Source organism: Falco punctatus (genome assembly GCF_963210335.1).
Source record: "Falco punctatus genome assembly, chromosome: 11".
Classification (NCBI taxonomy): domain Eukaryota; kingdom Metazoa; phylum Chordata; class Aves; order Falconiformes; family Falconidae; genus Falco; species Falco punctatus.
In genome coordinates this window covers 11,490,904-11,507,602 of record NC_137591.1, presented here as the reverse complement: position 1 = coordinate 11,507,602, position 16,699 = coordinate 11,490,904, and the positions used below count along the sequence as shown (strand labels likewise).

General features: G+C 51.6%; 1 protein-coding gene across 1 annotated transcript in view; it reads right to left on the bottom strand.

Moving 5' to 3' along the window:
- The window catches only part of ZSWIM5 (zinc finger SWIM-type containing 5), a 99,447-nt gene extending 83,837 nt beyond the window's left edge, over positions 1 to 15,610 (bottom strand). The window contains exon 1 of the mRNA XM_080406121.1: positions 14,813 to 15,610. Within this exon, the coding sequence (XP_080262247.1) occupies positions 14,813 to 15,491 (679 nt within the window). The 5' untranslated portion in view covers positions 15,492 to 15,610. The remainder of the gene's footprint in view (positions 1 to 14,812) is intronic.
- Positions 15,611 to 16,699: the final 1,089 nt, after the last annotated feature.

The following is a 16,699-nucleotide window of genomic DNA, read 5'->3' as shown; positions in this document are numbered from 1 at the left end:
GAGTAGAGCCTGGTGCTACAGCATGTTTTCCGATTACACATTTCTCACACCCTGTTAAATCCACAGCGCTTAATAGCTTCGCTCCCTCTCCCAAACCTCAGCCTGCAGCTCTGGGATGGCACCGAAGTGGGGTGGAGACGTGCCAGTCTCTCCAAAAGCCTCTTTAGCCCCACCAGCTCTGCATCGCCACTGCCTCCCAGAGCAGTGCCAGCTGTCCCTGCCAGGGGAGCAGCCACCCTGCTGCTCACACGGCAGGGATGCTATGCCCCAAGGAGACTCAGGGATAATCCTGGTTCTGCAGGAGATGTGGGGCCAGGACTGCTGTCGCAAACCATCTTCTGCATTCACGTCACAGCCAAGGGCCTGGGCAGCCCCTTGGCTGAAGACCCTGCTTGCAACCAGGGGGAAACGTCCTTCGGCTCCAGCCCCACTTCTTCATCTCCTCCCCAAACATCTGCTGCTGACCACTGCCAGACATGGGAACCCAGCCACCCTGTTCCCAACCAAGCCCTTGAAGCCTTTAAGGATGCTGTTACTATTTATGAAAATAGGGTCAGGATCCTGCTGTCAGCTCCTTCCCGAGCTGCAGTGTCACCCACGCCATTGAGGCAGCTCTAGGAAAGCTCTCAGGAATGGGACCGCTGGGACTTGATGGACAGGCTCCAAGTCACAGCCGGCTAACCGCGCTCTGGAGTAAAACCAACCTCCTCCCACCTGGGTGTCTCTGCAGCCACCTCCCTGGGGAAGCCCATCTTCCAGTTTCACGTACAACCACATCTACCAGGTCCTCCTCTGGGCCATCCCCATGGCCACCAGACCCCTCCTTTGCTACGCCACCGCATATCAACCATGGCTTAACCAGTGCAGCACTGTACAGCAGCACCCAGCTGACACCATGGACAGTCCCAACCCCTTGTAGTTAGTTGCTTCTCCCCCCATTCAAATAACAGAAAAAGCAACAGACAAGGCAGGTGGTGGTCTCCTTCAGCGCTGGAGCTGGACCTGGCACTGCCCTGGAGGGAAGGGGCTCGTGCGGCCACACTGCCCCATTAGCAGGGGGCTCAGCAACCAGCAGAGCCCGCGGGACAGCGAGGTGCTGTCCTCCACCAGCAACGTGGAGCCTGCCTGCCGATACAGCCTGCCATTGCCAAATCCTCTTCCCCAGGAATTCATAGCTGGATTCAGACATTCCCAGCCTGTTACTTATTTTGATGTTTTCAGCTCTCCAGAGTACAGGGACATCCTGTCTTAAACCTGCCGAGGCTCATGCCAAGAGGACATCTGCTTGGAAGACAGCCCCTCTGGCTGACCTGGCCCTAGAGGGCTGCCTTCCCGTCTCTGCAAGATCCCAAACATACCCTTGCACCCACAAAGCAAAGCCAGTTCACAGCAGAGCCAGCAGCAAAGAGCAGCCTCTTGGGCAAACCACAGCTCCCATTCCTACTTCAGAAGCTTTGCAAGATTTTTAGACCTTGGAAACATTTTCTTCCTACTCAGGGCATTTTTAGGTTAATGGTTCATCAGACCTCACAGTCCAGGAAACCTTAGCGTGGCTGACCAGTGTGTGGGTGTGGGGAAAAAAAAAAAACACCAAACAAAAAAAATACCCTCTTGGGCATGAGTCCTTCCCACAACGCTTGAACCACAGGCTCTGGACTGAGCTAGGAGCCACCAGAAACAAGCCAAAAACCAGGCCAGCAGACAAGGGAAAACCTCACCACTGCCTTGTGCCTCTTTCAGATACAGGGAACGCAGACAGCAAACCATCGCTGATGGAAAGCGTCAATCTCCCGCTTGGGATGCTCTCCACGACACTGTGTCCCCACGCAAGGAGGAGCCATTACTGCCAAGCCCCTCTGCAAATCCCCAGAGGAGCTGGGTGGCACCAGCAGCGCCAGGTGATGACACCACCATCGGCAGAGGGAACGTGTGACATCTTAACTCTCTGTTCACCCAGGAGCAGGTCTCCAGAGGAACACAACTCTGATTCCCTGTGCTGACTTCATTTGCCTTGGTCCTTTTTGCCTAAGCTTTATTTTACATGCATTACTCGAGTGCAAACAAGAACAAAGCCACGGTGTTTTTAGGAAGAGCCCTCAGTACCCAGCAGCTCACGCTCCTGGAAAAAACAGTGCTTTCAAGCAAAAGCCCCAAGTTTGGACAATTCCCATGAAGTCATTCCCCCACATCACCCAACTTCTTTCCTATAGTGAAAGTCAAGGAGCTGAGCCATGGCTAGGAACATCTAATCGTTCACCTTTGCACTGTCCAGTTTTTCTAAGTTTTTATGATTTTCCAGGGCCTAAGTAACCGCAGATCTTTACCACAACACAGACAGAAAGTCTGCAGAGCAAAACTTCCCTCTGCCCCATCTCCCACCAAGCACAGTACCAGTTCTTACAAGCTTCCAGTTCCCCTCCTGCCCCTCAGGTATCCCATGGGGATGTCAGGCCACCATCAGCCACTGGCAAATAACCTCCAGCTTAAGCAAGGCAGAAGGCACGGGAATCTTTCAAACCATGTCACTCTGATGAACTTTAAAGATAACGGATGTCTGCGCTGCATGAGGGCTGTGACTGGACACAGCGATGCACCTGAAGATACCCGCTCTTGCCACATTCCCCCAGCAACACGGTCAGGAGGTGACCAGAAACCATCTTTTCCCAAATAACCAATAACTTCCAAACTGGGAAGCAAATATTTGCTCCCAGTACACCTCACCTGCATAGGGACAGCCTGACCTTGACAATCACCTCCTCATCCACCCCGACCCTAAAGCAGCAGAAAGCACAGATTCATGCTGCTCTTCAGCATCCATTTGGTGAGATGGTTTCAGAAGCGCTGTCCTTGCACCAGAGGGCTGTGGGCAGGTTTTAACAGCAAGGTGCTGCGTCCTGGCCCTGAAACCAGCAACATCATATAAAATACCATCTGAATGTGCTCCTCAAGCTCAAAAAAGCTGGCTGCTACCAAGCACACCTGAGGGCGGTTTAGCCAAAGAACCTGAAAGTAGGATAGGGTCCATGAAGCTAAAGTAGACTGAACCAAGCTCAAGAGAGGCAAGAGCTGGAGAGACGTCTAGGAAGAGGAGGCAATGCACATTTCCATGCCATCTAGGAGGTTCTGGAAAAGAGCAATGGGGCTAAGCTCCACTCTGCACCATTTCAGAGCGCATAGCTAAAAAGCACTGTAAAACCCACTGCTCCTTCTTGGTCACCCTCACAAGCACCTGCTTTGTGCCTGCTAGCGAGTAGTATTTTCCACAGTGGGAAGTAAGTGAACAGAAGCAGCACACCAGAAGCCACCAAGTTCATTATCACTCTTGGTCACACATTGGTCACAGCTTCTCTCCATCAAAACCTGCAGGAGTTTTTAAGGGCCAACTCCATCATGAGCCAAAGGGGCAGGAGAGCTCACTTCATCATCCCTCTCACCCCCTTTCAAAGAAGGTACCTACTTAAAACAGACACTCTTTCCTCACCCATCCTCCTGCCTCCAGAAGTTACCTCCTAATGCAAAAGGTTGAGCAACACAGCAGGAGCCACCACAAGAAGTGGTGGCTGGAGACCACACCAGGCGCTGGAGCCCCCTGATGCACTGAAAGCATGTGTCAATGACACCAGCTGTCCTCAGAGACAGCCAACCTGCTCAGACCCCCAATCTCTCAGTCCGAGCCTTCAGAGAGCTCAGCTGACCTCAGCAACTTCCCAACACACCGTAACATTCCCGAAATGAAGTTTACAGCCTGGTTTTTCAGCCTTCAGGCCAGATGCCCCTTGTTTTAACGAGTAAGTTAAATACGGCTAGTCCACAGCTATGGATCAAATAAGGCAGGCTTAAAAGAGGTGAGACTCAAGAGGGGGATACTTCCCAACAGCAAAAAAAGTAGTATGTTTTACCTCAAAACATAACAGACTCAGGGGACAAATTAAAAAGGGAAACCATAAAATGCTTGCCTAACTCCTTTTTTTATTTCTTACATCTGCTGCTTTACAGTAAAGCTTCATCTACTGTGTATAATTAGATATATGTTCCTCGATTCTAATCTATACAGATTTATTTGAAACTTATCTTTACAGTTTTTAACCCCAAAGAAGTTTTAACTGGAAAGAAAGCTGCAGTAACAGCATCACCTCAAGCGCAAAGGTCTTGGAGATGCTGCAGTGTGAACAGCAGTTCCAGCCCGGGCTCTGCGGACTCGTGCATGGAAGGCAGCAAGAACACACCAGCTCATCACTGCTCACCTTCACGTGTGGCCCCACAGCCCCAGGAACGTTTTAAAGACCGCAGAGTAAAGCAGTTTGGAACGCGAAGCAGTTCACCAAGACCCAGAGGCAGAGGTATGGATACTGCCCGGCACTCCTGTCGCCGTGCCTGCTCTGCTGCCTCGGCCACCTCGCACTTCCCAGACGGCGGAGACGCTGCAGAGCGATTGCAGTGGACAACGTGGCAGAGGCCTTGGGGACAGGCCATCCCTCTCACAGTGTGTTCAGCCACCAACTGCAGCTGAAAGCTACCTGCTGCCTCCCAACCCACCACCCCTGCTCTTCCTACAGCAACCCCGGATGCCAAAGGCACCTCTCCCATCCAAGACGCTTCGCAGCTCTACTGAGCTCCTTCGTGCCCCGTGGATGCTACCACCGTACCAAATGGCCAAGGCTACAGGGCATCCCCTGAGATCCCTCTGCAGATCACACATTCAGGACCATACGCTACAGTGAACTCATGGCAAAGCCCAGCAGGTTTCTCAGAATGACCCCGTGCCCACCCTGGCCCAGTTCCTCCTGCCAGACACAGAACAGGGGTTTTTTGTTGCTTGTTGGGAAACGATGAAGCTTGCTTGGGTTTTGGTGATCCATGAAAGGGTTATTTCCTTAGAAATGGGAAACAAAACAGAGAGACAGAAGGCCACCAGGTTCAGTGCTAAAGATCCAGCAGTGCAACCAAGTATCTTGGACCTTGAGAAACTCCAAGAACAGCAGGTCCAGGACATGAACATGACCCAGATACCAAACAGCCAGCAGACAACAGAGCGGGAGAAGGGGAGGCCAGTGTATGGGCAAAGGGGATACCCTCAATTTGCAGTCACAGCCCCTTTATGTTTTGGCATAAAGATCCCAAACTCATTTAGGTCACTGTGCATCTCCTGAAACCCTTACATCCACCCATCAGATGCCATCACACTTCATAATTAAGCATTTAAAATGTGCACAAAGGGAGAAAGGAACCGTCTGCACTTACACAGGAAGGACCAAACACCTCACTAGGGCACAGAGCATCGAGACTGCAAAGCACCCAGTCACCCCATTCCCCTCAGGACCCACACAGCAGGCGCTCCGGGGAGAGGCCAGTCCGCCAGTGTCTCCACCAACCATGAGGAATACACCAAGGCGACATGCAACACCAGACATCCACCAGCCCAGCTAAGAGGATGAAGCATTTCTCTGGAAACAATCGGGTTCTCTAATAACAGGGCTGCAGCAGCGGCGTGAAAGGAGGGAGGAGGAGCAGGCGGGGAGAAAGGGACTAGCTGGATATTTATCCCATCCTCATCTTTGTGTTATCAGTACCCCGGTATCAGCATTGTTCAAAATGGCTGCTTAGATGGTTGCCAGCAGCAACAACAGAATTGGTCCATCTGCTGGCATTCTCCCTAATCTATCTCAAACACTCGTCTTCTTTTTAAATGCACGCAGGGGAAAGAAGGAAAAAAAAAAAAAGTCCGCCTTGTACAAAGAAACAGAATCCTCCTATAACAGAGCCTTTTAACTAGATTTTATGCCACCCCTGTTTCCAGGACACACAGACAAAAGTTAATTTTACGATAAAAGAACCAGTGTAAGGTGCTTTTTTGTTATGAGATCAGAAAGCAAATGGAATTTGAATTGTCTGCAGTGGCATGTATCTGACAAAGATTAATTTAAACAGATATTGTCTCTGAAACCAAAGTCCATTGAACGGCTTCACAGCCTATCAACCATGCGAAAGCAGCTCCTTAGCAGCACTGCTGACTCCACCACTTTCTTTAAAAATGGCTTAACCTATTTCTTGTAAGATAAAAGGTCATATATAGTTCTATTTTACAAACCCATAATAGCCAAATCCACACCAAGCGAAGACAATCGGGAGAAAATAATAACGGCGGGGGGGGGGGGGGGGGGGGGGCGGATTTCCTCCTCCTTCACAGACAGATGCTCGACACTCGCTGGGTATCTTTCAAAGCATGCCGGTAGCAAGCGGCTGCAGCGCCACCGAAATGTTTCGACATCCTTAGAATAGATTAAAAACCCTGGGGCCTCTGCAGGTCACCGGTGCAGGATGGAGAAGCCCACTCACACCCCACGCCCCCCCCCCCCGGGTGGAGATGCTGCCGCAGGGCAGCTCACCACTATCAGCCTGGGATGCCGCTTTTGCAGGGATGTAAAACCTCAAGGATGCAGGGAAGAGCAGCCAGGCTGCCAGCCCTTAGTCCTGGGCCAAGCAGGCAGGAGGGGAGAAGCACTGCTCCCCAGGCCCCCACTCACCCCCCAGCCCCTCTCTGAACACTGGGGTATTATTTCTCCTTTTAATCACAAGAAACAGATCTGTGCATGCCATCAGCGGGCTGTGCGGATGGAGACAGCTGCTCAGACTTCAATGGGATGGACACACACACACACACACACAGAGGGGGAAGAAAAGAAAAAAAAGCTGCAGAAATCCAAATCCTGCAATTTCTTCCCTTTTTATTTCCAGTTTATACAGAGCACCGCAGGGAAAATGCTACCAGACAGTTTCAGAGCATTTGATACAGCAACAACCCAGCTTTGGGAAAAGAATGAAGGAGAAGCAAAATAAAAGATGACAGCAAAAAGCACTTTTAATATAGTTTCAGTACTTTCAAGAGAAAGCTTCTGTACACAGAGCAGCCAATGAACTGTAACCAAAATAAACACAACTGGCTTTAAAAAAATTAAAAATTTCTTTCTGATGATAAAGAAAATCAAAAGAGACGAGAACCAGCGAGTGAGGCAGAAAATACATTTATTTTTCATCCTCCAGACACACTTCTTTAAATTTGGCATCCAAAGCCATTGTAGTTCATTAATGCAAATTTTATTTATCTCGGGAATCCATTTGTTGCTCTGCCATCCCTTTGACAGGGCACTCATCTTCATCAAGGCAGCCGCACAGCCACAGCCAGGGCTGCAGCACACGGCACCCCCTGCGATCCCTGCCTTTAAAAACCACATCACACCAGTAACAAGCAATGGCTATCAGTAACAAGCAATGGCTATTGCCCATTTGCTATCACCCACACGGCGGCATCAGCTGAAGGATGGGGGCCAGAGCTACTGGACGGCATCCGGAGCAGAGGCACAGCCTGTCCTGACCTTGCCAAGGTCCCAGACACCAAGTCTCCGGCGTTCCCACGGGGAATCCCTCCTCCTCAGCAGCTGCAGGGCACGGGCACCGTCTCCAGGTGCAAAGACAGCAGCCAGGCAGATACCACACCGCATCCCACTGAGCAAACCTCAGTAACAATTAGCGGCCCCCAGTCAAACGAGCTGGGTGGCGTTGGTGCAGGCAGCTCATTACGGGCATCCAGGGATAAGCAGGGCATCGCAAGGGGGACATAGGCACCCCCCCCCTCCCATTTTGAACCCAGGGGCAACAACAGCAGGACACTTGCAGATGACAAGCTGGACCAACACAGCCACATGCAACTCTTATGAGCTGGCATCCCAGCAGATCTGCCTCCTAAGCACATTCGTGGCTTTGTTTTTAATGATGTGAGAAATGCACACACACACACACAAAAAAAAAAAAAGGGGGGGGGAAAATCCCTGGCAACACGCACCTAGAATGCGACAAGTAAAAGCCCAGGATTTTATTAATTTGTGCATTACTTTAAATGCACCGTTTTACAAGGACTAACCCCAATCCTGCACAAAATCCTAAGCCGTAAGCTTGAGACAAAAAAGCAAATGCTCTTAAAATGCAACGCTAGAAAATCCGTTTGGAGAGAAATGTGGTGGTGTCGTGCACAGGTGAATCCTCGGCATTTAATAAAACACACTCACCACACCAACCAAGTGGAGTCTATTCATATTTAAACATCAGGATTAAGAAGAAAAAAAGCCTCTGAAAAATTGAATTTTCACTCCTGGGGCATTTCACTGTAGAACCATGAAGATGCTCTCCCCCTCCACATCCCGCAAGAAGCCCTTTTGCAGAACCAGCATCTCTCCGCGAGATGTTATCAGGGCTATTTCCAACTCCCATTGCAAAGGCACAAGAAGTCAGAGGTCAAGCCTGTACGTTGAACCCTACTCTTGTGAACACCAGGTGAAAAATGAAATGGGGCTCAGTCCTGCTCTTCCGAGCATGCAGGAGAGCATCTCCAGGGCCCTGGCAGCAGTGTGGGTGCACAGGGACAGCTCCCCACCGCCATCCCACATCCTGGCTCCATCCAGAAAGTAGACTTGTCCAATGGCACTTATTAACATACCCAAGGTTTGGCATCTTTGAGGTCTTGTTTTCACTGGAAAATGGATTGGTTTCTATTGAGGCTGATGCCAAAGAAAGCCAAACCTCAGCAGAGGGAGGAACCAGTTACTCAGAGGAGCCACTTTCCTCCCCTCCTCTCATCTCCAGAAGACCAGGAGTATGACAACCCCATCACATAACCTCTTCCAGACAGCATCAAATGTAAAGGTAGGACATACTAGAACTTCATTTCGATACCCTCAGACAGCTATTCCCTGCCTCTGGCTCCTTGCAAAATAAAGTCACCAACACCAGCCACAGATGGGGAGATCAATGAAGAAACACAGGTTCAACCAGCACCCCAGGTCTCCAGCAAACCTACCCACCACCCCACCAGAAGAAACAAGCACTGTGAGGGGACAGGGGAGCACATGAGGCTCCTTCCCCACTGCCTTGCCCAGTACATCACACGAGGTTGGCTCCTCAGAGAGCGCCCAAAGGGACAGAACACAGCCTCACATCCCCGGGAGAAACAGCAGCACCCCTACATCTCCAGGAGAAAATCCACCGGCTTTAAGCACAAGCCATCACCCTGCAGCAACAAGCCTTGGCCTCTCACTGAAAATCCCCAGGCTCGGCTGCCCTGAGAGGATGAAGAGATGCTGCTCCTCCTGAAATCCCTGCTCAGCTCCCCACCCGCACCAGCTCTCCCAGCCTCAAGGGCAGCAGGGGGAAATGAACTCTCTCTTCCACCCTAATGCTACCAAGGTTTGGATTTTTTTTTTTTTTAATATCTGTATTTTCAAAGAAAATTAAAAACTGACACACCACAGGAGACGATTCACAGCTGAATGTGACTTTACAAAGCTATCAGATAGACAAGCTCATTTAAGTTTTCCAAAAGTCCTATCTGAGGTTAGAGGGACTAATCATAAAACATCTAACATCAAAGCGAGCATCAAATAACAGCAAAGCACATTCCCTCGCACAAAGCTTCAGAAACAAAGCACGCAGGCACATGTGGTTTATGTTACTGCAGTTTTAGCACAGTTAAATATTTCCTAAAAGATTCCCTCTAGATGTGAGCAAAATTAAAATCTGCTGTGAGCGACGGGTGAGCTAGAAGGGGAGGAAGGCAGCTCCTCACCTGGGCTAAGCTTTATAAAGCACAGGTAAGCTGAGAACAAACTCCTATTGCCTGCTCAAGCCAGAAACCAGGCCTTGTCATGCTTTCTCTTCAAAAAACGCCTCAAACCTATTTATTCTTAAAGCCAACACTAAATATTTAGTTTCTTGTGTTTTATTTTTCAGGTCTTCTAGCCTCTTTAAGCTAGCATCATTTTGCCTGGAGTAATTAACCACCTAGTTAAAAAGGTGCCCCAACTTCAGAAAGTCTATTTATACTCTTAAAAAAAAAAAAAAGACTCAAAAGCCAATAAAAAAATCTGTTTTTAAAAAAGAAAGTTAAAATTCCAGCTGTCAAAGTCTTCCTAGCTCTCCCTGCACTACCAGCAAGAAATTCTGGTGGTTTTCATCATCTCCAGTTCCAGTTTCTGTAATACAGCCCAGAACAAGCTCAAGAAATCTCACCTATGAGGGAACAGCAATAAACAGATCATAAGTTTTAGTGCCTAATAACATATATAATTAAAACGAAGGATTAAGAAAAAAATAATTACAAACATAAAGCCCTTAATGTATATTTAAGATGTTCAACAGTTTCCATCATGATAGGGCTAGTGAACCTCTGCTGGCCTCTTTTATGTGGTTTAAAGTATTTTAATATAATATGGTAGGACAAAGTAATCTACCCATAAAGAAAAGTAACGTAAAAATTAATTACCAAATTGGAAACACGCTGCACAACAACCACTTCACCCAAAAACTAAGAGGGTACAGAAAAACTAAACTCTTATTAGCACCCTGACATGGGACATCAAGTTTCAATGTGGAAAAAAAAAAAAAAAAAACAGAAAAGTACTTCATGACCCATGGCGCTCCTTCCAAACCTCCTCCTCCTGGATACAGTCTTAAATCTAGACCCAGGAGGAGACCAATCTTTACACAAAACAAAAGCAACCACAACTAGCCCTAGAGAGCCCCATCAAAGTGTTTTCCCCAAAATAAACAGCTCTATAAAGCAGCACGCCACCTAGACTTTTAAAACAACTGGATACAAATTTAGACTCTGCCCCGTACCAGGTCACAGGGGAGGGAAACCAAATGCTTGCCTACAAGCAAGCATTTTTTGGGGGGGGGGAAAATAATTCTAAAAAACCTAAAAGTAGTTCCAGAGAAAAAAACCTAAAAGTAGTTTCAGCCATGTTAAGAGCATAGGAACCCATCGATAGTTTTACCTCTGAAGATGCATTCCAAAAAGAATCATTAAAATATATAACAACAGAAGCTGAAATCTACAGTGTAACAAAAGGCTTCCAAATCAGAACTCCTCCAATTAAAATGCATTTACAGGTATTATTTACACGTATCAGTTCTAGCTTAACCTCTGCCCAGGCAGAAGGCTGCTGAAGCAGGGTCAGAAAATCCCCCATGCCTGGATACCCAGCTTAACCACCAGACCAGGAACCAAGGGAAGGCACCCAGGACTGACCTGCAAAGCATCAGATAAAGTATTCAGAATTAACAGCAGGCTTGAAAATAAAAAATTAAAAAAAAAAAAAAAAAAACACAAAAAAAACCACCACACACCACCAGGCTCCCTCCAAGTGTTTACAAAGCCAGCGCATTTTAAAGCCCTGCTTCATTGTTACCCTAACAGCAAAAGTAAATTCTGCCTATGTACTTATGGCTGGACTGCATACCTCCCCACCAGGGCACAAAGGCTTATCTGTGGGTAAAGCACCACATGCCATATAGGTTCCTAAGCGGCTGGTTACAATGCAAAGAACACCACAAAGCTCGATGCTTCCTCTCACCAGTAATCATAAAAGCAATGAAAAAAAAGAGAACTCCCACCTAAAACTGCCACAGACACTTGCCCACCCATCAGCAGCCACAACAACTCGAAGGCAAACCGTATTATACCATACTGAGGAGCACAGGCGAGAAACATTAATTTGTTCTGCCAGATCACAGCTAACTGTCAAAATCCACCAAAGGTCTTTTCTCTCTCCAAAAACCCAAGAGATAATGGTGTAAAAACTTTTGTTCATAAATATTTATGCAAGTGAACTTGTTAAAAATTAACCGCTGTCGTTAAAGGTTTTGTATCCTTTAGGATTCCCGGCATGCAGTGCAGTTGCATGCTTTATATTAAGCCTGGCATTTCTGCATTCCTTTCCTGCATGCTTTTGTCATTTGTCTAAAAATTAAAAGAAAAAAAAAAAAACCCACACACCACACACACACAAAGACGGGATCTGTACACATAATAATAAAGCAGTTTTTAAGAAGACAAAGATGCCTGTGTTCAACATCCAAGATCTTTCTTTGAGCAGGGAAAAAAAAAAAAATCAATTTAATGACTCCAGTGAGATCAGGGTTTAAGCCTCGTTTAAGTTTTACTAAGCATGAAGGAATTATAGGTTGATAATGTGGCATATATGTTTTTTTCAGACCTGCCAGCCTTGTAAGCACAAGGGAGCTGGAGCCCAAAGCAGTTTGGCCCCACAAGCACAACCCTCCACACCTCCACGCCATCTTCCATCTCCCAGAAGGTCATTCCTCTCGGATTTTGGCTTTCAGGTTTTCAAAGTGATTTTTCCAACCACAGAGAGAAGGAATTTCACATTCGTACCATCCTTATTTTTTCACAGGTCTGAGTCAGAAACTCAACTGTACAAACATCTGATCTTTATTAACAGCAAATCTCAACTGTGCAAACCCCAGGTCGTGATGCCGGGAGCTGGCGGTGTCCATTAAAGAGATCCTTCGAGGGGAACAGTAGTTTTGATTTAACACTGGCGAACATCAAGTAAGCCAGGGTTGGGGTTTTACTTTTTTTCCAAGACATAATGGTTCCCATATAAGCTGACAACCAAGTTTCTATCTTAATTGCAAACACACACACAGCCACAAAGTGTTTGTGTCTCCAGTGGCTGGAGCTCTTCCACCTCACCTTCCAGCAGCATCTGCAGGATGGATGTGGAAAGTTGGCGGAGGACATCTCCGCTATGCCTCCCGTCCACCCCGGGTAAACACGAAGCCCTTCGCAGCCTTTTGTTTGATGTAAATCTTCCTCCTCTGGCTCAGGGCTGCAAGGGACTGCTGTGACAGGGCTGCTCGGGGGACAAAACCAGAGGTGTCTGACCCCGCATCACCCACCCGCTGCCGCCCAAAGAAGAGCCGCACTCCAGCCAAGACCCGAACCCCCCCGCTCCGAGGCGAGCTCCCACGGCGAGCATTCCGCGCGCCCCTCTCGGGCTGTAAAAACAAGAGATAAATCACCCACCGACTTTGCGGCGAGTGCTTCCAGAACATGCTGCTTCATCTAAAAAGCTGAAGGTTCGGAGGACAATGGGCGTGAGCTCCGATTTCAAAGCTGGGGAGATGGTTTAGACTTGTCAGGGGATATGAAACGCCAAAGCCAGGACCATCCCTCTGGCTCACCCAAAGCAGCAGCGGGAACCGCAGGGAGACAGGGCACGCGTGATGCTGGATGCTGGTACCGGCCATCGCTTTGGGATGGGACTGCCCTGCCTGTTCCTCACATACCCGACCCCAGCGCTCACCCAGCATTGCCTAAAGCCTCGTCAGAGCCACGTTTCAAAGCCAAATACGTTATAAAAAGCTCATGACGAAAGAAAATGCCTTCATACAGAACCAGCCCTGGTTTCAGGCAACCGTTACTCTGTCTCCCACTCCCAGGCCGGCTGCTCACTGCATCCACACCTCGGTGGGCAGGTCAACGAAGCATCGTCCACAGTGAGCAATTCTCTTCCCTCCCCTCCTAATTTTAAAGTTCCTGAAGAGCTTCTCCTCTCCTTCAAAAAAAAAAAAAAAAATATTTGGTTTTGAGTTTCCAAGTGTTTTAAACAGAATACTTAATCATCTTAACACAGCCCTGGCAAAAATATTAATTTACCCCAAAAGAGGGTATATAATCATATCCTCGGAGAAAAACCTTTTGTGCTGCAGGAATTTTTACTGCATATCCTCAGAGGCGGAAGGAGAATTCTTCCGCTCTCTCCTATTTCCACATCTCAAATGAAAAATGTTTTGATAACGCTCTTCTGAACGTAAACTGTAAAAAAATGGATTTTTTAATTTATTTTTTTTTAAAGCAGAGGGGTTTTTTTTCCCCAAAAGGAAGGAGGGCTCTTTAAACAACCACAGCCGAACTAACCATTCCTTACAACAAAACCCACCCTCCCTCCACTCATTCACGCCATACCCTGGCACAAGATGAATTTACATTTCGCATTTGCAAAACAAATTCCAGCCTAATGTCATTTTAATGGGAACGCGCATTTCAATCACTTCCAGCAACAACCAGGAGCGGATTATTTTATGTAAAACACCACCATTTGTTTCTCTTTGAATATATAGAGATATAAGGGGGGATTTCGGATGGGGACAGGGACTGGGGGGGACACATCAACATTTCCTCTGTGACAATCCCCCTCCGCCAGCGCGCACAAAAGCCAACCTGCCCGTGGAGACAACACACGATGCCATTATTCCCACCGTCATTCCCACGGCCCCTCGCCACCGGCGGGGAGCCAGAGGCCGGCGGCCCCCGGCCCCACCAGCGCCCCACCAGCGCCCCCCCCGCCCCCGGCCGGTCCCGCCGCGCTCCGCCGGCCGCGGGTGCCCGTGCGGGGGGGTGGCAAGGGGAAAGAGGGGCGCGGGCCCCCCCCCGAGATTTTCCAAGGGGGGGAAAGGCCCTGATGGAGAAGACAAAGACAAGCGCTCAGAGCTGCCGGAGAGATGCGTTATGTTTATAAACCCGTGTGCGGGTGGAAGGGCCGGGACCGGGGCGGGTGTTCCGGGGCGAGGGGAAACCGGGGCGGAGGGGGGGGGGGGGGGGCTGCGCGCCCTCCTGCAAACCCCCACGGGCACCCGGGGAGCGGGGGTGGCTTTATTTTCCCACTCGCACTGGACGGACGGCGCCCACGCCGGTGACACCGGGCACGCACACGTCGCCGGGAGCCCACCCCCCCCCCCACAGCCCTCCCCCCCAAACCTAAAGCCGGCATCTCCCCAGAGGAGGATAAGGCGGTCCCTGCCCCCGGGGCAGGATTTTCCTGTCAAACCACAACGCGCCAGACAAAAGGCTGGAGTGTTCGGAGGGGATGGCGGCGGCGGCGGCGGGGGGGGAGCGGGGGGGGCGGACGCGGGGCACGACGACCCAAGCCCCCAGGGGCCTCGTCCCGGCACTCACCGACTTGCAGCACGTTGTCCACCGCGCCGGTCTCCAGCAGGCGGATGCCGCGGCGGAAGGGCAGCCCCTCGCCCTGCGGCGCGGCGGCGGGGGCGGCGGCGGGCGGCGGCGGGCCGGCGGCGGGGCTCTCCTCGCCGGCCGGGGCGGGGGCGGCGGCGGCGGCCGAGGGTCCCCCCGCGGCGGCGCTGGCGGGGGATGCGGCGGCGGCGCGGCCGGGCTGGAAGCTGGAGTACATGCAGATCTGCCGCTCGCTGCGGGGGAAGCTCCAGTAGACGATGCGGCGCTGGACGGGCTCGGGGATGCGCTGGAAGCGGCCCTCCACCCGCTCGAAGGCCCAGCTCCCCGCCACCCGCTTGGCCGCCGCGTCCAGCAGCGACTCGGGCTGCAGCAGGCTGCCCGCCCCGCCGCCGCCGCCCCCCGGCCCCGCCGCCGCCGCCGCCGCCGTCCCCGCCGCCCCCGCCGTCCCCGCCGCCGCCGCGGGGCAGCAGCCGGCCAGAGCCGGGGGGGCCCCGCTGGCCCCCGCGCCCGGCCCCGCGCCGACCCCTGCGGCCCCGGGACGGGGGTGAACGGCCCCGGTGCCCCCCGCCGGGCAGGTTCGGGAGCACAGGCGCTTGGGGCCCGGGGCGCCGGCGGGCAGCGGCGGGCGGAGCAGCTCCTCTCCCTCTCCTCCCTCCGCCATGGCTGCGACCGACTGAGCCGGGCGAGGGGAGGAGAGACGGGGAGGAGGGGGGGGGGGGGGCGGGGGTGGAGACTAGAGGGGGTGGTCCCGCCGGCCGGGAGCCGGCCCCCGCCGGGGCGGGCCGCTCCGCAGCCCCCTGCCCGCCCCCCGCCGGACCCCGGCTCCGACCTGCACCTGCCGGGATGCCGCGGGGCGGGCAGTGGCGAGCCCCTGGGGATCGCCCCGGTGCCCTCCCGGCTGTGTCCCCGGGCGGGGGGAGGGACATTCGGGGGACGCTGTGACCCCCGCGCCCGGAGAGCGGGGTTGCCCCGCGGTTGCCGGTCCCGACGGCGCTGGGGGGCGAGGGGTGTCGGGCCAGCCGAGCGCACGGAGCTTGTGCTGAGTCAGAGGCAGCAAGGGGGCACGGGGGGCTGGGCAGGGGGCACGGGGGGCTGGGCACGGCACCGCTCCACCGGCGCTGCACGGTGGCAACCGGGGAGCGCTGCTGCCGCAAGCCCTGCGGTCCTCGGCCTCAGCGCCTGGCCTAACCCATACACCACCACCTTCGGGTTTACACGGGGTAGCTGAGCAGAGAGCAGCGTCCTACCCTTCAGTGGGCATCGGGGTTTGCTTTTTCTTTTAGAGCCCTGTGGTTAAAGATGCTCATCCCACACGTGCCTGCAGCATCCCTGGGTGCAGAGAAAATACTCGGGTCCTGTGGCACACGTGGCCTCTGGGAGAGGAGATGAAGCAACACAGGCAGGGCTGGCTCCCACGAAGCTCTGCTGTGCTCTTCGGTGGTGTGGCATTAAAGCCAGGTCCTTCAGCACATACTGCCTGAGTTGGCACCCCAAATTCCAGAGAACTGACTCCTCACCAGCGTGGTTGCTGGGCTGGTCGCTTTGCTGTTGCGTCCAGCAGGACACCATTACCAGGATTTTACAAAATTTTCTTTTGTCCCGTCTAATTTTAAGTGACAAACCTCCAAAGAAGAGCAGAGCTCACATTATCTCAGGGTTCACTTTTCTTGCTGTTATTATCAGTGCTTGGAGAATCTAAGACCACTTCCTTTCTATCGGCAGTTCAGTCACATCTAGACCATTACCAGTTACTCCCTTGTTGCAGAGATCTTCTATTTACTCTTACTGACAGAGCAAGAGTACATTTCCTGGAATAACAGGGCGATGCAATTAGGGAACAGGAAATAATTATGCACCTTTGCTATGCCA